At 43.7% G+C, this 23,737-nt stretch overlaps 1 protein-coding gene across 2 annotated transcripts in view; it reads left to right on the forward strand.

The window, feature by feature from the left end:
• Positions 1 to 23,273, forward strand: part of POPDC1 (popeye domain cAMP effector 1) — a 38,790-nt gene extending 15,517 nt beyond the window's left edge. For both annotated transcript variants that reach the window (XM_080664281.1, XM_080664280.1), the window contains 3 exons: positions 1,698 to 1,865; positions 3,019 to 3,160; positions 20,539 to 23,273. In XM_080664281.1, coding sequence (XP_080520407.1) covers positions 1,698 to 1,865; positions 3,019 to 3,160; positions 20,539 to 20,663 — 435 coding nt within the window. In that variant the 3' untranslated portion in view covers positions 20,664 to 23,273. The remainder of the gene's footprint in view (positions 1 to 1,697; positions 1,866 to 3,018; positions 3,161 to 20,538) is intronic.
• Positions 23,274 to 23,737: the final 464 nt, after the last annotated feature.

A 23,737-nucleotide genomic window follows, 5' to 3' on the forward strand; every position in this document is an offset into this window, starting at 1 on the left:
TGGAACTAGATATATGCATAATAATATATGTTGAAAGAATGAATGGATTTTAGTATTTTATGGAGTCACAGAGCTGCTAACACATTTCTTAAATTCAATGTGTTTGGTTTTGGAGATTCCCACATTTTTTTTTTTAAATATATTTTTATTGATATTTTACAGAGAGGAAGGGAGAGGGATAGAGAGCTAGAAACATCGATGAGAGAGAAACATCGACCAGCTGCCTCCTGCACACCCCCTACTGGGGATATGCCCGCAACCAAGGTACGTGCCCTTGACCGGAATCGAACCCGGGACCCTTCAGTCCGCAGGCCGACGCTCTATCCACTGAGCCAAACCGGTTTCGGCGAGATTCCCACTTTTAAGATAATAAATAATTACAATTGTTTTTTTTGCCTAGGAGTATTGATCTACTTTTTAAAGTAGCCAAACTCTCTGATTTGTAAAGATCAGATTTCAGCTTCTCTCCTGGGTTTTCCGTTGTCTCTCTTAGTAGACATAAATAACCCTTTGTCTTCTGAAATAGGTTTAATTTTGTGACTAACAAAGGGGAAAGAGCTCCTTTGGAAATATTTGCTGTGAGGCCCAGATATTACTTCATATCAATTAAACAAGCCTTTATTAATTTCCTACCTGGATAGACCTGGAGTTTCATGTTGAGATAGAAAAATGGTTTCTGCCTTCAAGAGTATTCGTGTTCATTTGCTAATTGCTTCACAGGATAGACATGCACTGAGCACCACTCCGTGTTGGACACAGACATCCAGACATGGAGGTGCACTGTCCCTCCTGTCATCGCTCTCAGGAGAGACAGGTGTGTCAGGATTCAGGGCTGTGAGTGCCACCGAAGTGCAGAGAAGTACTAACTGATGGAAGGGGACCTGCCTGGGAGGAAGAGCTTCCTGACACTAGCTTCCCTCACTCTGGAGAAAGGATTTATTTGAGGAATACTTGAACTGTCTGTAGTGCAGTTACAGTACTTTTCCACTTTTCTGTGTCATAAGACTTAAGGAAAGGGTATGGTTTTCCAGTGCTGATCTAACTGCGGGATCTCTGTGTGTCCCAAGTGGGCTACATTGATCGGATCTAGTCTTGAAAGGTCACACTCAGTAAATAGTATGGCAGAAAGACCCAGAGAAGGTCCCTTGCTGGCCGTATTTGTTAGTAACAGCCTAGGCCCTGAAACTGATTCATGAGTCAGTTTTCTCATTCTCTGGTATGTGTTTGCAGACTTAGCTAGAGAAGGTCTTTCATCTACTAGTATAACTTGGCCTCGTGAATCTTACCTCAGTTTTTGTTTTGTTTTTTGCTTGAAGTGTATTCTTCAACCTCTGTGGTAATCTTCGTGGTATAAAGAAATATTTAGCTATAAATTATATGTCCAACTGGAACATCAGCCTAACACACTCTACGGCAGTGCTATTGACAGTGGCCATTCTTCTGTCCCCAGACCTCAAGAAACAATAAAACTCAGAGAATTTGATTTTATTTAGTCTTCAGATTGCTTGGTTTTAAACATAATTTTATATATGGTTATAGAAGCTTATGTGTATGGATCTTATTTTAATTTAACTAATATGATAAATCATTGCTATAATAATATCCACTAAATTATTCTACTCTTCTCTTCCCCAAATTACTGTAGTCATAATTCATATACATAGATATACTTTTTTCTTTCTATGTTTCATTGTCAGGTCACCATTGTTGCAGACGATAACTGCAGGTTTTTATGCTGGTCAAGAGAAAGATTAACTTACTTCCTGGAATCCGAACCCTTCCTGTATGAAATATTTAGGTATCTTATAGGAAAAGACATTACAAATAAGCTCTACTCATTGAATGATCCCACCTTAAATGATAAAGTAAGTTTTTCTGGGTGTGTTTATTTTGTTAAATAAATATGTACAGTGAGGTATACCTCACTTAATACAATAGATAGTTTCCTGAATTTCCATTAATTAGTCAAATGTTAAGTTAAGTGGGAATGCTTCCGGGACTCATTTCTCAAGAGTGAGGACATATTTTGTAATGATCACATTTGCCATTACGGAGTGAGGTGTCTCTAAATGCCAGGGGCCTCCATGAATGGCGAGGAGGTGCTATCCTCTTCGTAAAGAGTCTGTGAAACAGTCTAAGGAAGATGCCTAGTTAGTGGTGTGAGGGAGTGGGGGGGCGGGGGTGGGGGGCAGGGTAGGGGGGAGGTTGCAGACTGAGCAATGCTGACGAACCCCAGCGAGCAGGAAGTTGGCATTTTAACCCTGGAGTCTTCCAGTCCTGCACATCCTCCTGGTCAGCCTCCTTCCCCGGAAGCCCACACATGACTCGAGAGGTACAGGATGGAGGACTGTAGCAATTTAGTTCGGGATTTCAGAGCTATATAGATCTTCACCAGTTTGCAATTTGATCTTCGTTTCCCCACGTTTACTTAGAAGGAAATTAAAATGAACACAGAGAACTTGGAAAACATCATTTCTGTGATAAGTACTGTTGTTCTCCAGGGACCATGAGTATAGGAGTGTGCTCTCTTAAGTCATTTGTCTAGGCTGTTTATCAAATTAGGTTGGTGCTTACTATTTTTTAAGATTAATAAATAGACTAATGAGCCCTGACCAGTTTGGCTCAGTGGCTAGAGCGTCGGCCTGGGGACTGAGGGGTCCCGGGTTCAATTCCGGTCAAGGGCATGTACCTTGGTTGCGGGCACATCCCCAGTGGGGGGTGTGCAGGAGGCAGCTGATCGATGTCTCTCTCTCATCGATGTTTCTAACTCTCTATCCCTCTCCCTTCCTCTCTGTGAAAAAATCAATAAAATATATTTAAAATAAATAAATAAATAGACTAATGAGTATATTAAATGTATTATCTATAGTAATATCCAGAAAATAAAAATTATAGCTGACATTCATTGGGCACTTACTTTGTACCAGGTAGACTTTTTTTCAAGGAAAAGTAAATGCACTGATAGGGAATACTATCTAAGTCCCATAGGTGTCAGAAATCTTGAAACTTTGCTTTCAGAAGGCCAAAAAGTTGGAGCACCAGCTCAGCCTCTGCACACAGATCTCCATGCTGGAAATGAGGAACAGCATAGCCAGCTCCAGTGACAGCGAGGACGGCTTACACCAGTTCCTCCGGGGCACCCCCAGCGTGTCCTCTCTCCGTAAGTTAGCCCAAAACTGATACATGTCGGGATTCTGATGGATGGCACTGGAAATAGACAAATGACAACTTTGACCAGAAAAATAACTTTGCCAGTAACTATTTGGCAACCTAAAGGCATCATTAAAAATAATCAGATCTTTTCTGATTATTTTAATAGTATCAGCTAAAACCCAACTTCAGATCTCTTATTTCTGTTTCAGAACATGTTCACTGCTTTTGGCACCTACTTTTTAAAATACTGGTTCACTGGAATAATGAGAAAGGGTCCTTATGGTTTGCTGGGTATTCAGCTTTGTTGTTTTCATGATTTTAGTCCTGGTGAAAGCTTAGATCCAGCCATGTGTTAAAAACAGTAGCAAGGAACTGCTGGGTGTTTTACTGCTGGCTGTTTATCTCAGTGTGAGACCAGGTAATGGAATATCCCTGAAGATGAAGGAGGCCACTCAACGCCCCTGTGAGTTACTCATCACACACCACCAAGCAGTACGTTTTGCAAGATCTCTCCATAGTTTAGACCAGTGGTCGGCAAACTCATTAGTCAACAGAGCCAAATATCAACAGTACAACGATTGAAATTTCTTTTGAGAGCCAAATTTTTTAAACTTAAACTTCTTCTAACGCCACTTCTTCAAAATAGACTCGCCCAGGCTGTGGTATTTTGTGGAAGAGCCACACTCAAGGGGCCAAAGAGCCGCATGTGGCTCGCGAGCCACAGTTTGCCGACCACGGGTTTAGACTGTTTTAAGACATTTTAAGTACAACTGATGACACAGATATTGAAGATTAGTAAGTAAAGTGAGAGAAGCTAGATTATTTTAAGAATTAAATGCTTAAAATTACTTTACGCATTATTCCAAGAATGGTAGTAAAGGAACTTCGAACAAATTCATGTGAAATAGCAAAAAGACAAAGTCTCCCATTGCATAAACTAAAAGCTATTACTATTTCCAAATGTATGTTAATCCAGAGTAACTTTTAGGTAAACATAGATAAACATTCGGCAATCCTAAGTGTGTAAATGAGTAACTTTGGATGCTTTGGATAAATTGGATTAAGGATTTTAACTATAGTTTAAACAGGCAAAGGATTGGCAAGGCCATATAACTGGTGTACGCTTCCAAAGCAAAGTCTAGGCATGCAAATACTTTGTGGACCTAAAGGAGATTTCAGGAGCAATACAAACGAGAAACTGGAAATGATTGTATTTTATGCTAAAGTTACTTTTTGAAAGTCACTGCAGTTAACCAAAGCCTGCAGTCTACTAGCATGTCAGATGTACCGGTACTGAAATAGTTTGGTGCCCAATAAGCATTTTCAAATGGACCCATCTTAGTTACATGTGTAGTGATTAATTACTACGAAAGATCAGCAGAAAGGGAATTATAGTTAAATACTGTATGTGGATTATTTTTCCTGTAGAATAGCTTGTGTTTGTAGTTCTTACTTTTGTTTAGTTCTACAGTCTTGCTTACGAAGCACCGAGAACCAGTGGTATATAGCATGAGCATTTGTGGTCTTCAAATCAGTTTTGTTTTTCTGTAGTATTTTATTGTATAATCTAAATATTTTGGGGATAAAAACATTTTAGGGGGGGAAGCTTATGTACGGTATGTTGTTTAAATAGAATTAAAACATGTTTTCAAGATTAACATCTGTACTGTACTCGCCTCTGGAAACCTGTTTCCTGGTGTTCAGTGGATGGCTCACACAGGTGCATACAAACCTAGTTCTTGCTCTAATAATTATTAGCTGTGGCCCTTGTGGGCAGTCACATGACCTTTCTAATCCAACATAAACTGTCATATCTGGTCACAACTCCTGCTCTGTTTCCTTCCCTCTTCCCTGCAGTAAACCATGAGTGTAATCCATTCACTCCTGCACGGCTAACTCAGGCTCCAGTGTCTGTGAAGGGTGCTGCCCTTCAGTGCAGAGTCACATTTTCACTTCTCATTTCCTTGTTCCCTTGTCTAACTAGACTTTAGCACTTTGCAGAACAAAAAAAAGAAAAAAGAAAAGAAATGCTTGCAACCTGCTTACGTTGTTTATTTAATTATTTAGCCTCAGATTTATTATGTAAGATCTCACATATTGATACCAACACGTCTAGCTACCTATGCATGCATATTTTTGAGTGTGTGTGTGAATTACACAGCACATCCTCGTTCATGCCTGCTCCCTTTGACCAGTCCTCGTTCTGAATCTCTTGGCTTCCCTCCTGCGGTTTTAATGAACGACGTTAGGACTTGAGCACAACACTGACACAAATTATGAATTACTAATTCTATCATATAATTCATTAAAAACTGATTAGTTGCCCTGGCTGGTTTGGCTCAGTGGATAGAGCGTCGGCCTGCAGACTGAAGGGTCCCGGGTTCGATTCCGGTCAAGGGCACATGACGGGGTTGCGGGCTCGATCCCCAGTGGGGGCGTGCAAGAGGCAGCCAATCAGTGATTCCCTGTCATCATGGATGTTTCTATCTCTCTCTCCCTCTCCCTTCCTCTCTGAAATCAATAAAAAATTAAAAAAACACACACACAAAAAAAACCTGATTAGTTCCTGTGTCTCTTACATGTTAGCTCAGAACTGCTGAAGGCTGTCGTTTTTCATTTGCCATTCCCATCAATATGCCTCCTCCTTTTCCATTACAAATTAGATTCCCTGTAAAACAGAATGCAGAACTAACCTCCTAGGACTGTTAGGCTGAAATAACAACATTTATCATATTTTGAGCATGTGTTAGGTCTTAGTAAATGGTAGGTCCCTCAGACTAGTGACTAAGCTCTTATTATTCGAGTTTCTGATGTGCAAATGAACAGCCTGGTAGCTGCTCTCAAAATGCTAACGGAGAGAAGGGAACAAACGTCAATTGACAGCAGCAGCTAGTATTTTTCAGGTACTCTCTGTACATAACCACATGGACTAGGCACTGGCCTCCTGCACAGAGGGAGGTGGATTGGTGTTTGCTAGATGATGAGGCACTAACAGGCAGTCCCCAGATCTCTGTGAGGAAGAGGCTGCTTTCTTGCTCACGTGCACACTGAGTGCTGCTCCAGGCCCGTGTCCAACTCACGCTGGGATGTGGAAGGAGCAGTCACTGTTGGGTCACTGCCACTCAGGGCAGAGGGAAGACAGTGGGGCAGAATCATGTCATGGCTCTTACAGCTCCGCCACTTCGGCTTATGTTCTCTGGACCAGAGGAGTCATTTGGCCAGAACCACCATTAGCGAATGGATCTTGAATCCTCCTGCAGGAAGGAGGGAAAGCAGGCATTTTGACAATAACACAATCTATCACAGTGAGTATTGTTTCACTTTACAGGTGAGGAAATGGGAACTATGAGATGTTTATTGGGCTCATTGGGGGTGAGGAGAGGTGCTGGATTGCAAACCTAGGTATCCTGTCTGATACCAAAAGCCCATGCTGTGAAAGCACATTGTCTCTGTGTATTAAAAAGAGAAGAAAAATGCACATACCGTTTGACTAACCCTTTATCGTTTAGAGGTCACTTTCACCCCGAGTTGCCTTTGAACCTGCCAGCTCTGCAGGAGGCACAGCAGCTGCTATTTTTCACCCCTCTGCAGGCAAGTCCCCTGCACTCAGGAGAAGGTAACGCTTGCCCAGAGCCACATCTTCCCCTCCAACCTGCTTCTTTGGAGAAACCTCCCACCCTCCCACCCTTCATTATAACCAAACAGTGCTGCAAATAGGTGTCCCTGGACTGGTTAATTTCCATTTCGGTGAAATTTTCGCCATAGTCCTTGTATGAGGGTTCTAATACGAACATTTAAAATTAACCATTTGTATTCTTCAGACTTTTAGCTTTTGGTTAGCTTTCACTTTGCCTCGCATGTACTCACAGAATTACAGGCAATGCTACTCTCTAAAAATTAAACGTATTTCATATATTTTTCCTAATTAAACAACTTTTACATTCCATTTAGTCATTAACTCAAATAAAGTAGTAGATCTAAACATTAAAATGCACACGAACACTTATAATTATTTCAAATCAGGATCAGCATGTACCCTTGGCATTTGGTTGATAACATCCCTAAAGTCTCTTAATCTCTGAGCTTCCCTTTTATCTTTGTCTGTCTCTGTGTGTGTTTCTGCATTTTTGTTTTGTTTTGGGGTTTTTGTTTGTCCTGTAGAACATTGATTCTTTTTTTTTTTTTTTTTAACCATTACCTGAGGACACTTTCACTAATTTTTAGAGGGGAGGGAAGAAGGGAGAGGGCGAGAGAGAAACATCAATCAGTTACCTCCCCATATGCCCTAACCAGGGCCAAGGTTTGAAACCGCCACCTAGGTGTGTGTCCTGCCCAGGAATCAAACCCAGGATCTTTTGGTGCACAGGACAGTACTCCCATCAACTGAGCCACACCAGCCAGGGCAGAACATTGATTCTTAAACATAGAGGAGCATATGAATCAGGTGGAGATCTTGTTAATGCTTCTAATGCAGATGGGCAGACAGGGGTGGGGCCTGGGAATCCACTGGGTTAACAGATACCACGTGATGCCAGTGTGTCCGGTCCTGAACTACACCTTTAGCAGATAGCTAGGCCATAGGGTTCCCTACTTTTGGAATTTTGTTGATTGCATCCTCCTGGTGGTGATCACGATGTTTCTTGTATTTCCTGTCCACTGGTAGGTGATCTAGGGGCTGGCAGAGGTTCTGGTGAAGGCGCTATTTAGACATCTTGCCCCGTATGGGATATAACACTACACACACACTTCATAGCAGTACACAGCATATGTTCAGTGTAACAGAAATGCCGTTCAGAAAAAGGTGAAGGGACACGTTAGGTGAACCATTTCAGAGAAATTTCTCCTGGCCCATTTCTTACGTTGTGCTGTTTTACACCTCACGTGATGCTGAATCTGGAGCAAGATCTCTGCTCTCTTCGACACAGAGTCTGCGTTCCACATCACATTTTCATTTAAAGGGGAGAAAGTGGAGTAACCAGATAGCCCAGGAAAAAGATGGTCTCTACCCGTTCGTTCAGTAGCTCAGAATCCACTTAATTTAACTCTTCTTGCTTGCTTCCTCTACTGGAGTTTCATGGGCTGGCCCGGGAGCCTTGGCCAGACTTTTTAACCTGGTGTTCATAGAAGACCGGAAGGGACAAGGTGCTCAGAGCGTGTGAGAGGATTTAATGCCCTCGCGGGAATATGAGCTTGCTTCTCTCTGCTCCTGGACCAAGGTGCTCCTCAGGTGCCTTGTCATCTTCTCTACCTTATGAGGTTTGCTCCCCACATGTAATATGTAACACACACACACAGATTGTCATTGGCACTTCATCACTGATAACTGGTGATGAACACAGGCATTGTCATGGCGACAGGAGGACATATTGTGTTTCCTTTAAAGTTGCAGAACTTTATTTTAACTATTGGGGTTAAATAATCTATTGTTTGGCTTGCTGCTTGCTTGTTGTTTTTTTAACCCTGAGGCAATATAGGCAGTATACTCCTAATGATGGAACTCAACTTTTAAAGGTTTAAACCATCTATTTTTTTTCAGAATTATACTTAACATTTATGATTATTTAAAAGACAACTATGAAATATTTAGAGAGATATCTCTTACTGACATATAAAACCTTTTCTGGTGTTTTTTGTTATTAATATCAAAATGGTGCTTTGTACGTCTACTAATTCCATATGACCTCGTTGCCCAAATATGCTTTCAGTCAGGTTAGCTTGCATCCGGTGAGCATTCTTGTCCACAAACACTAGCAATGAATCTGACATAAGAACCTTCTCTCGGCTCTCTTATCTATTTATTTACCTGGAAAGACACAAACAGCCAATTCTTAGTTTCAAGACTGGTTCCATGAAATAGTCCGTTCAACTCCGTTTGCATTTCATTCCCCCTGCAAACAACTGTCGACTTACAAACAACACGCTCTCATGGAGAGGAGATGTGATCAGGCGCAGGGACGGGGAGGAAGAGCCAGGAACAGGCCTCAGACCCACCACGCAGCACCTCCACTGCAGAGATGGAGCGCAGCTGAGGGAGGTTCAAAGGCCTGGCCACGGCTACTGGGCTAGCCCAGAAACAAAGAAGTGTTGAAGTTCGTGCTTTGCTGTTTTCCTTACCAATACCCCTATCCATATGTGAGTGTAAACTTGTTTGGGGAGATGTAACCACTGCTGTGGCGCTGACCACTTCCAAACGTGCTCTCATTCCGTCTTCACCACCACCTCGTGCTGTAAGTGTTGCATTTTCCCCTTCTAGGGTAGAGGAGTGTGACGTTGATCTCCTCTGGGTCTTTGGTCCCCAGCCAGCAGGGGCCGTGCTGTCTGCCTCCAGAACCCCACCCTCCCCAATCCTTTAGATGGCCTGTCTGCTCACAGCATATTCTCATCTGCAAAATGACTACAAAGGGAATTTATAGTTATACATTTTTCATCTTTTAGTAAAATATCTAAAAATTTACAAAGTTAATACGTGCACATAGGTATCAAACATTAAGAAAAATCGCTAGTGAAAAGAGCTGATCCCTCCATCCTAATTGCTCCCGGGAGCTGTCACTTTGGAACAGTGTTTGTCCAGAGTGTTCAATAATGTGCCATTATGTATTGATTTAACCACTAACCTAACTTAGCTCACTTCTAACTTCCTTCCCCCTTCTGCTCAGTATGGTGATGTCACTAGGTTGTATTCTTTGTTTACCTTCGTAACATTAAATAACACAAACCCCTATTTCTTTTCTGCTCTGAGGCGTTTTTAAAGGTGAAAGCATTAGTATCCTTACCCTTTCTTATTCTTTCCCCCTTCTACCTTCATACTGTTGTGGGCTCTTCTTTAACTTTTAAACAATCAAGGTCGATGGCATGTGCATTCTGTTCTCTCTTCTTTTTTCAGTTTTTTAGAAAATATGATAAAATACACATAACATAAAATTTACCATCTTACCCATTTTTTGAGTGTACAGTTCAGTGGCACTAATACTCTGTGCTTTGGTAACTGTAAGTAGGTCTTCCTTTGTCTATGGGTTGTTCTGAAGGTATGAAAGCAAATAAAAAGTGTTGACGTTATTATGCTTTATTCAAAACCAAATAATTGGCTGTGACTATATTTCTCTCTTTTTGGTTTCGATGTCATGACTCTTGTTCCATGCCAAGGTTCCTAATGTCAAGGATGCATGGATCTGGCTTTTGTGCATAACACAGAAATCATGCCACAGTTTGCTCCATATTTTACCCTCTTTTTTCCCCCAAAGTTCTTTTTTTATTGCTTACTTGTGTGGACACCTTAGTCACTATATCCCCAGTATCTTCTAGCTTCTTATCATTCTTTTAGGTGAAATCCCTTTCACTTCTCAACTAAAATCTCTGAGTAGTTGGTTCCTATTTGAATCATGCTTTTTCATACTGCTTTCTGTTTTTATGGGTATCTCTGGTTGCCCTTCGTTTTCCTTATCCTTTCATTTTCTTTTTTTTTTTTTTTATATTTTATTGATTTTTTACAGAGAGGAAGGGAGAGGGATAGAGAGCTAGAAACATCGATGAGAGAGAAACATCGATCAGCTGCCTCCTGCACACCTCCCACTGGGGATGTGCCCGCAACCAAGGTACATGCCCTTGACCGGAATCGAACCCGGGACCCTTCAGTCCGCAGGCCGACGCTCTATCCATTGAGCCAAACCGGTTTCGGCTCCTTTCATTTTCTTTTTTTTCTTTTTTAATATAATAAATCTTTATTGTTCAGATTATTACAATTGTTTCTCCTTTTTCCCCCCATAGCTCCCCTCCACCTGGTTCCCACCCCGCCCTTTGCCCTTACCTCCCCCCACACTGTCCTCATCCATAGGTGTACGATTTTTGTCCAGTCTCTTCCTGCACCCCCCATACCCCTTTCCCCCTGAGAATTATCATTCCACTCCCTTTCTATGCTCCTGATTCTATTATATTCACCAGTTTATTCTGTTCATCAGGTTTTTAATTCACTTGATTTTTAGGTTCACTTGTTGATAGATATGTTTTTGTTGTTCATAATTTTTCTCTTTACTTTTTTCTTCTTCCTCTTCTTAAAGAATACCTTTCAGCATTTCATATAATACTGGTTTGGTGGTGATGAACTCCTTCAGCTTTTTCTTATCTGTGAAGCTCTTTATCTGACCTTCCATTCTGAATAATAGCTTTGCTGGGTAGAGTAGTCTTGGGTGTAGGTTCTTGCTATTCATCACTTTGAATATTTCTTGCCACTCCCTTCTGGCCTGCATAGTTTCTGTTGAGAAATCAGCTGACAATCGTATGGGTGCTCCCTTGTAGGTAATTAACTGTTTTTCTCTTGCTGCTTTTAATATTCTCTCTTTGTCTTTTGCTCTTGGCATTTTAATTATGATGTGTCTTGGTGTGGTCCTCTTTGGATTCCTTTTGTTTGGGGTTCCGTGCGCTTCCTGGACTTGTAAGTCTATTTCTTTCACCAGGTGGGGGAAGTTTTCTGTCATTATTTCTTCAAATAGGTTTTCAGTATCTTGCTCTCTCTTCTTCTGGCACCCCCATAATTCTGATGTTGGCACGCTTGAAGTTGTCCCAGAGGCTTCTTACACTATTTTCAACTTTTTGGATTCTTTTTTCTTTTTTTTGCTTTTCCGGTTGAGTGTTTTTTGCTTCTTTGTATTTCAAATCTTGGACTTGATTCTTGCGTTCCTCTAGTCTGCTGTTGGGTCTCTCTATAATATTTTTTATTTCAGTCAGTGTATGTTTAATTTCTAGTTGGTCCTTTTTCATATATTCGAGGGTCTCATTATATTTATCGGCCTTTTCTAGGATATTCTTGAAGAGCCTTATAACCGTGGTTTTGAATTCTATATCCAGTCGTTTGTTTTCCTCCATTTCTTTCATTTGTGATCTGTTTCTTCGTCTCCCCATTTTTCACTGCTTCCCTGAGTTGGTAAGGTAGATTTGTGTGCTAGGTTTCCTATATGGCCCAGTGGGTTGGCCTCCCCAGTTAACCTGAGGTGGACACTCTTGGTGCACCCCTTTGTGGACTGTGTGTACAGCCTTGTTGTAGTTAAGTCTTTATTGTTGTTGGTATCACTGGGAGGAATTGACCTGCAGGCCAGTTGGCTGTGAGGATCAGCTGTGTCTACACTGGGAGATTTTCGGTGCTGGAGACAGCCTTATAGGATTAGCCTTGCCAGATTGCAAAAGCCTCTGTGCTCAGCTTGGAAGGGGTGGAGTCTCAGGGCGGGGCAGACAGTCCTGGCTTCCCGTCAGCCCTGCCCTTGCGCACAAGTCTCCAGACCTCTGCCTTCCACGGTTCCCGAGTTACCACCTTACAGTACAGATTTCCCCCGCAGGAGCGTGGGTCCCCAGGGGCTCGCCCAGAACTGCGGTTCAGTGCAGTCGGAACTGGGGTTCAGTGCATTCAGGAGCTTCTGACTCCCTTCCACCAGGGAATGCCTATGGTAACCTCCGCAGTCAGTCTTTGTGCACATTCGGGCCTCCAGACCCCTGCCGCCGCGGCTCCCCTGAGTCTCCGAGTCTCCGTGTGCCTTTCTCTCTACCTGACAGTCCAAACTCCCCCTGTATGAGCCTGGGTCCTCGGGGTTTCGCCTGGAACTGAGGTTCAGTGTAGTCGGAACTGGGGTTCAGTGCAGTCGGGGGCTTCTTTCCCCCTCCCGCCAGAGAAAGCCAGCCAGGCACTCCGCTGCCCTTCATCTCTGCGCGCGCGTGTGTCCGTACCTCAACTCTTTGCCGTTCCTTCTCCGTGAGCTTTCCTCTTTCCTTCTAGTTGTAGAATTTCCACTCAGCCAGCTTTCCTGTGGTTCTGGATGGTGTCCGTTCTGTCTTTTAGTTGTAGTTTTGAAATTGTTGTGCGGGGCAGCAGTTTAGGTGCTTACCTATGCCGCCATCTTGGTTTCTCACGTCCTTTCATTTTCTTACATCTTCACTTTCTCAGTTCATCAGTGCCTGCTCCCTTTGGCTTGAGACCTTTCTCACAGTCTCCCCTCCTCCTCCCTCTCCCCAGACTGGTGATTCTCTGGTCTGTTGCTCAGCTGCCATCTGGGACCAGCTTCCCTGCTCTGCACTTGTCCACCATCTCTGCAGCCCTGTATCTTTTTCTTTGGGGCAGGAAGGGGCTGCAGGACTTTCACCATTCCTTGGCTGCTCAGCCCTGTGGCGTGCAGCTCAGGGCCCTGACCGCCCCTCTGAGTAGTCAGGAATTGACCTGGGGATGCCTCTTAGGGCCACAGAAAACCTCCTCATGGGAGCCACTAACTTCCTCCACCTTGCCCATTTGCCCTGACTCGAACCTCCTTGCTGGTGCTGAGTCCCTCGAAGAGAAGTGAAGTACGAAGGCCATACCTGCGCTTTAGCATTATTGTTCAGAAAGCTTCAATCAAACTTAATTTTTTATTTAAAAATACCTTATGACCTCACTAAAAATTTTTTTAATTAAAAAAAAATTCTGATATAAGTAGTCAAAGGCAGGAAAATGGATGATAATCTTTCTAGCAAAGAAGCCATTAAATCCTTCCCAAGCCCCATTCATCAGAAATTGTATACTATAACTAAAATTCTAAAGCCCTGTAAGGTCTTTAATTGCTTGCTAAAGCAATTGGCTAGATGGTCAAAGATAATAAAAATAAGAACACCTTGAAAGGAATAAAGAAAATGTCATTAAACTAACAGAGGAGATGGGGAAATCATGCAGTTCATTGAATAGTTTACAGAGGTGTTGCTCCTTTTTAATAAGTGTTTTTCTGAAGCAGAGAGAAATGGCGCTGGACAAACTTCGTATCATGGTACTGTATTTATCTGAAGATCAACCTTGACGTTGCTTGTTTATTCCCTAGAGCAGACGTGACCTTCACTCTGGATTTAAGAACAACAAATATGTCTGGTACTTTGCCTGCTAGGAGAGGCTCTAAGGCCTCACAATGAGAAGCACACTGCAATAGAAATAAGCTTAATAAGGACAGAATTCTGTGAAAGGCAGTTTCTCTCACCCAATCTTTTATTCCTCCACATCAGGATTTTGACTGTTCCGTATGACCTTCCTAGTCCATGTATCAAAAGCTTCCTGTGGTTCTCTTTTTTTTTTTCCAGTATAGTTGATATTGAATATTATATTAGTTTCAAGTATACAGCATAGTGTTAGTCATTTATCTAACTTTCGAGGTGATCCCCCCGATAAGACTAGCACCCACCTGACACCACGCATAGTTATTACAGTATTATTGACTATATTCTCTATGCTGTAATTTACATCCCTGTGACTTACTATATCTTTCCGTGTATAAAACCCTATTTTGTTCTAAAATTATTAGACTGAAAATCTAGGGGCGTCTTATACACGGAAGTCAGCCAAAGAGGGAGCCGCGGGGGTGTGTAGCTGCCCATACCTTGTCAAACAGGCTTTCTCCAATCACGAGCCTTATTGTTACTGCCGTCAGCTGATGCCGTAATTGGAGGTGGAGATGGAGAGTGCACAGATGCAACAGGGACTGGAGCGTTCTGAGCCCATAAAGATGTCAAAAAATAAAAATATAAATACCAGTACGCGATTGTCTTACTCTGCAAAATTCAAACTGAATGTAATCAGCTATGCAAAAGAGCATGGAAATAGAGCTGCAGAGAGAAAATTTGGACCTCCTCCTATTGAGTATATGATAAGACAGTGGAGAAAACAGGAAGCACAACTCCTTAAGATGCCAAAAAAGAAGGCCTTAAGAGGAAAACCAGAGAAATGTTTAAAATATTGATTTCTTAATTTTGGGTTGGAAATGTAGGGGGGGTCTTATACACAGAAAAATATGGTACTGTGGTTCTTTTGGGACCTCAGAAAGACAAAAGGGGCTGGTGGGACAGCCTGAGCCCAACCTCCACAGAGGCCCAGGGCCAGCTTGTACTTTGCAAAATACCCCTACAGGGCCTTTTTTAAAAAATATATTTTTTTATTGATTTCAGAGAGGAAGAGAGAGATAGAAACATCAATGAGAGAGAATCATTGATCAGCTGCTTCCTGCATGTCCCCCACGGGGGCGTTGAGCCTGCAACCTGGGCATGTGCCCGGACCAGGAATCAAACTGTTACCTCTTGGTTCATAGATTGATCAATGCTCAACCACTGAGCCACACTGGCCGGGCCCTTCAGAGTCTTGATAGCAAGCTTGTCTCCTTCAACTAGGATTGGATACTAGTTGCCGTCTGAACAGGTCTGTGAGGAACGACGGCTTCTGGGATCCCAGTCCCCTGTGGGTGTCCGTGGTGTCCTCACTCCTGGGCCCGAGCACGAGTGCAGGTGTCCAGGTTCGGTTCCGGGCTCTTCAAAGTCTCAGCCTTCTACATTTGAGGTTGAGTTTTTCTTTCTTACGCTTAGAATGGCTGCCTGGTGCTACAGTTCCCCTTCTCACCTGAACCCACGGGGAATGTGGTGTACTGCTCGCAGTAAGTTCTGCCCCGCTGGCTGCGCCTTCTGGGGGCATTGGTACCGTGGAAGGGTCATGGAAGTCTTTTGGGCAGAAGTTACTTTTCTTCCTGGTGTCACATGAAACTCCCACCAGCAACAGCAACTCCTGACGTATCTGTTTAACAATTTCACACCAGGTAAGTCTGGATCGCAGTTCAGCCTGAGACTCTTTGCTTTACGTACTTTTATAATAAACTATGTTACTGGGCGGCCTGAGCCAATTGGAAGGTGATTATAGCTAACAGCAACAAAATAATGCTCATTATCTCTTTTTTTATTATAATAAGTACCAAAGGAGAGAGTTTACCACTTTTGTCTCCCAACTCTAAAAGTGGGTGTAATAGAAGATAAAACTCAGTTTTCTGGAAAATTTATGGCTATGGACATATTTGCTTTCTGGAATTTGAAACAAATGAAAAGTAAAAATATTACACTGAGGTCATGAATTCATAGCAATGTCCTGGAGGGGCAAAAGTAATTTGAAAAGCACTTAACGAAAGATAAGCTCAATTTCTTCCCCCCTCCTCATGCTCTCAAATCTAGGTAAGATATTAGGCCTTCTGGGCAAATGTCTGATGACACATCAGTGCCTAAAATTAATGAAAAAGGCAGGCAAACTTGCAGAAAGAATTTAATAATGTTCAGCTTGTGAAATGTAAGATCATTCCCTTAGAGCACGGTATTTTCTCTCTCTCTCTCTCTCTCTCTCTCTCTCTCTCTCTCTCTCTCTCCCCACTCCATATTGGGTTTGGACTTTTTAGTGGACAAAATAATGATTTCTGGCTCCGTACCGATGGGCTCTTTCTTCCCACTGAACCACAGGGTCCTGCTGAGGCTGGAGAGCACCGGGTCTATGGGCCAGGTGAGCTCTTTGCCCTTGCTCCTGGAAGCCTGCCTTTCTTCTGGCTGTGACAGTGACAGGTGGGGCCAGGTGAACGTCCTCCTTGGCCCTCGGTGGTGCAGGAGGCCCAGTTGATACAGAGTGTGGGCACTCTCTGCAACCGTGATTCCTATCAAGGGCTCAGGCCGCCAGCTGGCGCTGGGTTGCTTCTGGCAGTTAACAGTGAAACCGAGTTTCTGTTGTAAAACTTCAGGTGCATCTGCCGGTGGGGAAAGAGCAACAGGCACAGTTGTGGGAACTGGGACCTGGGGACTTGTGGGCTCTAACCCAGCCACAAAGCCTGAAATGAACGTGCATTTAGTGCTCGCCATGAGAAAAGAGCTTCAGCAGAAAAATGCACTCTCGTGGGGCTGTTAGGGCCATCTGGCTTATCCTGCCAGATGTGTTTCCACCTGGCTCATTCCCAGGTGAGAAAGGCATTCGCCCATGGCAGCTCTCCACTCTGTTTGCTTTCACAGTTTGTTCAGGTTCAGCTTCTGGGTATAAGGTAGAAATATTAGTAAGAATGCGAGGAGAATGAATTACTCTGAAAAGTGTGTTGGCAAATAATAGAGTCAGAGTCTATGTCCGATTTGTTTTTTATTTCCCCAACATTTAACCCTTCAGTTGCTCAGAGATTTGGATGGCTGATTGGATGAAAACTTGGTTGTAGGTACCTTATTGATGTTTACGCGGCGGCCAGTACTCTTTGCTGTAAGCACTGTCAAATCAGCCAATTATTTGAAAGTGATTTCCCTTGAAACATGACACAGAATATATGTGCTGATAACAGTCCCTTTCCATAGTGAGGGCTTACTGTAAGCCCAAGACCTGCTGACGCTTGAATGCTGCTGTGCCCCATGGGGGGAATGGGGGGTTTGACTCATCAGAGATGAAATGTGATGGCCCTGTGTTTCTTCCACGTCCTCAGAATCAGCTTTCTGAAGGCCAAGTTTCAGAGGAGGGTTTTTTTCATGTACTAAGTAGTTATCAAGGACCTGGCTATATGTGGGGTGCGCTGCGAGGCTGCAGGAGAGGGAGGCTGTGGTCACAGCCCTTCGGATGTTGTTTTCCAGGAAGGGAGAGATGCCGTCCTTAGGACCACAGCGTGGTGCAGAATGTGGAAGAGCTGTGGTTGTTTGGAGGAGAATAGAATCCCCCACAGAAGGAATTGGGGAAGACTACAAGTGAAGGAGTTGGGTTTGAACTCCACCATGAGGCCTGGATAGGAATTTGGTGGGAAGGGTTGGGAGTGGAGAGACCATTCCAGGTGGAGAGAAAAGCACGAGGAGAAGAAGAGAGGGATGGGTTGGAGTTGGGGGTCAGTGAGCTTGCCAGAGCGTGGACTAGAAGGGAAGGAGGCTCTCTCTGGAGACCCCTAGATGCCAGCCGAGGACTGTGGGTGACTTGCCTGACTGCCTTGTAATGTTATAGAGTAACCACCACAGCCCCTTCTTTCCCAGGCAAATAGAGTGGGAACAGAATAAGTTCTTTCACAGAGAAACTGAGAGTGCTTGGAAAGTTTTCACTAGGTCATTTCCAGTTGTTTTGGACCCTCTCTTCTCTTTCTCTCCGTGGGGAACTGCAGCGATTAGGCAGGTAGTGGGAGGGTCAGAACATTTTGTCCCCAAGGTAGATAGCAGCCTCAGGATACCGTAGCTCATCACCTCTGGTTTGATAGATGGGCTTAAAAAGTAGAGATCAATTGGTCTCGCTTCCCCAATCAAAATAAACTGGACGTGTTTCTGTTACGTGTAGTGTACAATTATGTGAGTGCTCTACATTATTGATGTGGCTTAATGCTCTTAGACATGTTATCTTGTTTGTTCTGAGGGTTTTGTCTGATTGCAAATACTCAGCCTAAGTTAATATTTCATGAGACTCAATCATAACTTGAGGCTAGAAATATGATGGAAGCCATGGCTACTGGTAGAAAACACACACACACACACACACACACACACACACACACACACCAACTGTGCTGCACTCAGGCCTGTTTAGACTGAGAAACGCAAACCTCTACTCAAGCACTAGTCCCATTTCCTTTCTTTGCCATCCTTACGGGCAATGATGAACTTTAACCAGTTCCCTAATTCTTCAGGCTATTGCCCTCCAAAGACCATATTCTTACACTGATTTGATTGACTTACAAATATTTACAAAGTGTTATCATATCCCACGTACTGATTTGAGTAAGAACTTTACAAACATGAAGACACTTATTCATCCAAACAGCCATATGAAGTAGATAATATGATTATGATTATTTCTATGTTGCTGACAGGGCCATCAAGGCACAGAGAAGTGAAGTAATTTGCCCAAGGTCACACAGACAGCACTCATGGCCGCTTGAACAGACCTGTGAATTGGAGGTTGTGTGTGGTATCACCTGTGCAAAAAAGGACACAAAGCCCTTGTGCTCTGTGACAGAAGTTCGTTCTTGGGACTTTAATACAGGCTTCTTTTCTACCGTCGGTCAGTAGTTGTCTTTCCAGAAGCTCAGTATTTTAATTGATTGTAAATGTTTGAAAGTGAACAATTTCTGTGTGTGTACAACAAACACATAAACTATACCAGAGCCAGGGCCTGAACAATGATGACCTTTTCATGTTGGAAGATGTGGCTGTTGGTAGTAGCACTTCCCCGGGTATACGGCAGTGACCATCGTCAATAAGAAATGACATTGTCTATGTGCCCAGCACCCTGCTAAGCATATTTTTGTTTAATCCTCCCAACAACCCCAGAAGGCAGGACCTGTGAATATCTCCTTTCCACAGATAGGGCAGCTGAGACCTGGAGAGGCACAGTAATGGAGCACAAGACACACAGCAGGAAGCAGCAGAGTGGGGACTTGACCCTGGAATTGTTTCCTGAGCCTCTGGTCTTGACCACTGTGCAGGCCGCCTGCCCCTGTGCCGTGGGGCCCCCTGCTGGTCCCTGACCCTCCTCGCTGACAGCAGCCTGCTCTCAGGGCTGGGCGGCCCTGCTGGCTGCTGCTGACTCTTGTCAAGGTTGAACAGCTGATCAGTATAAATTTCTTTAGGCATTCTGATTCCTATCTTTATAAGATCCTGCTACTTGCCTTTGCTGTACAGCAAACATTTGAAGAGTCTGATTTCACCCATTGTTCTTCCATCATCAACTTTACACCCAGCCTGAGTTCAGCATTTGCTGAATACCACTCCACTAGGGGGAAGCAAGAATGTGCACAGGTGTGGGTGGGCAGATGGACCCTGACACAGTGGATCCTGACATTGAATGTGGGAACTGTGTGGAGGGGAGTCTGTGCTTATGATGTCACGTGAGCTGCTCATGAGGCACCTCATGGAGTCTCTGCACCTATTTACAATATATTCTCTTACTTTCAGACAATATTTTTTTTCTACATCAGGCATGGTGTCCATATATGGGACATGCTTTTGGTACATGAGTGAATGAACAAGGGACTGGGTGCATGGATCATTCATTGCTTGGTTCCCTTGATTAAATGGCATCCTATAAGGCCTTGGGATGCCTTGCTACTTGGGATTGTATTTCCTCCACCTGGCTCTTCCGCCTGCATGCCTGAACCCTCTTCCTGCCCCACTGCCCCCCGCTCTCCATCTCCATGTCAGTCCAGAGCGTGGCTGGACAGTTGGTGGCAAGAACTGTTCTTTTAGGTAGTGCTACAGGTGGTATGAGGGTCTATAGTTTTAGAACAAGACCATACTTTAGGGAAATCAGGAGTTCAGTCAGCTTTCCAGGGACTTCAGTCACCATGTCTGTATTCATGGAGGAACATTCTGATTCCTAAACAGACTTTAGGGCAACCCACTAGGGACTGGGATGTTTGAGAAGCGCATCATACGAGCACACACATTGGAATGTGTTCCACATCCTGACTTGGTTGTTTTATTGAAATGCTCGATTGAAAATATAGTGTTAAGGGACACTCCATTCGTGGGACCAGCGATGGATTCCCAGCGGGTTTTGTTTTCTAGTTGGAGTTTGAAACTGGTGCATCACGCCAGCGTCAGGACAGGCTGCATGTTAAGTGGCTTTCCTTTCTGTGTCTCTGACAGATGTGCCCTCCCCACACCAGCGAGCCTCGGCCAAGATGAAACCAATAGAAGAAGGGGTAGAAGATGATGACGAAGTCTTTGAACCCGTGTCACCAAAAACATTTAAAGTCCGTGAGTTGCCTTGATCAGAGAGAAAAGCCAAGTTACCAAGATGGAAATTGTCTTGAAGAGATCCTGAAAAATACCAGCACTTTATCACTGCTTTTAGATTATTCCGCTTTAGGACATCCAGACAGCACAGTCTGAGGGCAGAAAAGTGAGGAAGAGTCAAAAGTGGGAAGGCTATTTTAGCTCCTTTTTATTGGTCAGCTTTTTAAGTGGTTGCTTTCCTGAGCCTTCTGACTAAACCTAGTTCTATTTTGAGATACATATTTTCACAGTATTTTCTAGATACACTATCATTTTGACTTTAAAAATCTTAGTGTTCTGTCCATTCAAATGCCTTTCCACTTACTTTCCAAGACTGTGGTTCATCTTGCTCACAGGCAGTTTTTTCTCTATCATGGCGATGGCGTTGTCTATTCGATAGCTTTAACACACAATGCAAGTTTGAAATTGAGATTGCAGTAGCATTGAAAAGCAGGGAATCTCAGGCTTTGCTCAATTGACTTTTTAGATGGAAAATTTTAAACAAAGACGTGATTCGACTGGTGTTTATTTTTCTACCAGGCCAGACACATTACCCCACTAGATTGCCTTCCGTGGACGTTGTATAAGATAGCTTGATAATGAACAAAGCATCAGACTTCGCTCACATTACCCTTGTATTATGCTAGTCATACATTAGTCCTGAAACCTAAAGCTGGAAAGATAACAGATGGAAGTGGTGCTGAGCCCGGTGTCAGCCTTCAGCCGCTCACCTGGGTCTGGAGCCATCTCACCCACTTGGGGCGGGAGGAGAGGAGAGTCAGATGGCCGAGCAAGTGGCACAGAGCAGCTTCATCCTTTGGTCAGGATTCTGAAGTTTCAGGTTGTCCTTCCAGCCGTAAAAGTCTCTTTAACAGACACCCAGTGCTGTGGGGCAGGGGAGGTTATTTTCTGTAGTGCTGGGAACAAAGATTTAAAAGCACACTGCTGAAATCAGGTGATAGGAAGTCATTAACTGTTTTTATTAAAATGTGTGTGTGTGTGTGTGTGTAAGCATGTGCACATGCATCCTGTCATGGATAAGAAGACGGATCTCAAGATTAGGGATTTTAAAGAGCCACTTAGCCTGAATGGGAAACATGAAACTGTTTTTAAACACAGCCCTCTGAGGAAGACAACGAGCCTCGGGGAAAAGGAGCCGGGCCACTGAGGAGCCCTCCCACAGAGATGGACAGCAAAGCAGCAGAGAAGGAGACAGAAACGCGCTCTGGGTGTAAGATCTCTGGAGGAGATCACTCACTAGTATACAAACGAACAGCGTGTCTTTGGATGAGGCATAGGTGCAGAGCCAAAAGAACATGTTTGTTGCCAAAGCCACCAGATAAGATGCTTCCTGTGATTTTGGTATTCACCCGTGTGACCAAGGTTCAGAAAATGGTCTGCAAAAATTATTCTCTACGTCACCCCACATCTATGTTCAAATGTAACATCAAGTCTGTTGTATGAATCTGGAGTGTAACATTCATACCAGAATGTATGTATCATTTGTAATATTTTGGAGCCCTCGTAAGTATTTGTATTTGTAAAATAATAGCACAGACACTAGATAGATCTCCATGACGTTTATGTATTTTAAACCATAACAATGGGTGCTACCTAATTATTTTGTGGTTACCATCCCTTGCTTGCTGAGGCCTTTCCATACCTCCCTACGGGGTTCCACCTGAGTCACTGGCCACATTTGTGCTTTGCTGCCAGCAGTGTGCACACTAGGAGACGTCACCTTCTTCCTGCGGTTCTCCCGCCACAGGTCTGAAGCTTCTCTGGTTTTATAACTTGCAGCTGCTGATTCTCCGGTTCCGTCTTGGCCCGAGAACAGAGTAAGTTGGATGCTGGAAAAATCTTTGGGGGGAAGTTGATGTAACCTGCACACTGTGCCCTTTTCCTGGTGCGCAGGTAATGACTCCGCCCTCCAGGGAAGATTCTCCTGCGAGTGTGTGGTGGCCCAGCCATGAGCTTGGTCAGGTCTGACCTTCGGGGTCCTGGTGCCCTCCTCCCTGCAGACCCCAGGGTGCAGCTCTGAGGAGCCACTGGTTTTGTGTTGTGTTTGTTTTTATTTTCATTATTTCCTTGGTTGTTTCTAAAACTGCTCTGTAGAAACCTCTGACCTAGCCATGCCTCGGTGTCCCATCCCCTCCCTCTGTCCAACCCTGGTTTCCTAACCTCTTTTTCTAATTATCCTCAACTAGAGTGACTAGAGATTCCCACCTATTCAATTCCAATTCCCAAGGATTTGAAAGGCTAGGATATTGTGTAGGGAGCTTAAGGTCGTGGTGTAATCTTGGCTTCAGTTCTGCTTGAGGCACGACCCATTCTCACTGAGGGTAGCCATGCCTTCTTTGATTGTCACAGAACCCCAGATGCCTCGTGTAGGATGACAAATTGGAAGTGTCACTTAAGAAACCTGCTTTTAAGTACTATTTACAGGTTCTGTTATACTTACTCGCAACCTGATTTTAAAGTACATGGGGATTTAATGAATGCTTTATATAGTCACATTTATAATAAATTTACATTTTGTCTGAATAAAGCCTTATCATTTAAAATAACTTCATATATTGTCATTTAATCAAATAAACTTCTTACTTAAAAAATGTGTATTTTCATTTCATTCTTCTTACTTACACAGTTTCATAAGATTCCACAGCACAGGGAATCATGAAGGGGGAGGGGACCTCCCCCAGACCTATCCTGTGGTGGGCAGGAGGGACCCACCTTTCCGTGCTTGAAGGAACGCACATTTCTTCCATCGACTGTCCTAAGTATTGGAATGGGAAGCTGAGAGCCCATCCCTTGGGGGTGCCCTAACCACCCCCAAGACTAGACCCAAATGGAAGGAGCATCTTCTACTCCCATAAAAGGAACTGATTCTTTTACTCCATAAGCCATGTCACCTAAGTCTAAAGTCCCTTCAGATCACTGTCCACTTTGACAAAGCCCTTTTCCTTACCCCTCAGTGTCCCAGCACTCCACAAGGCCGGCAAGGTGCAGGTCAGGCGTTAGCATCCTGGATTTAGGAGAGAGGGACGTGCACAGAGGACGAGTAACTGGT

Source organism: Plecotus auritus (genome assembly GCF_963455305.1).
Source record: "Plecotus auritus genome assembly, chromosome: 4".
NCBI classification, from domain to species: Eukaryota; Metazoa; Chordata; class Mammalia; order Chiroptera; family Vespertilionidae; genus Plecotus; species Plecotus auritus.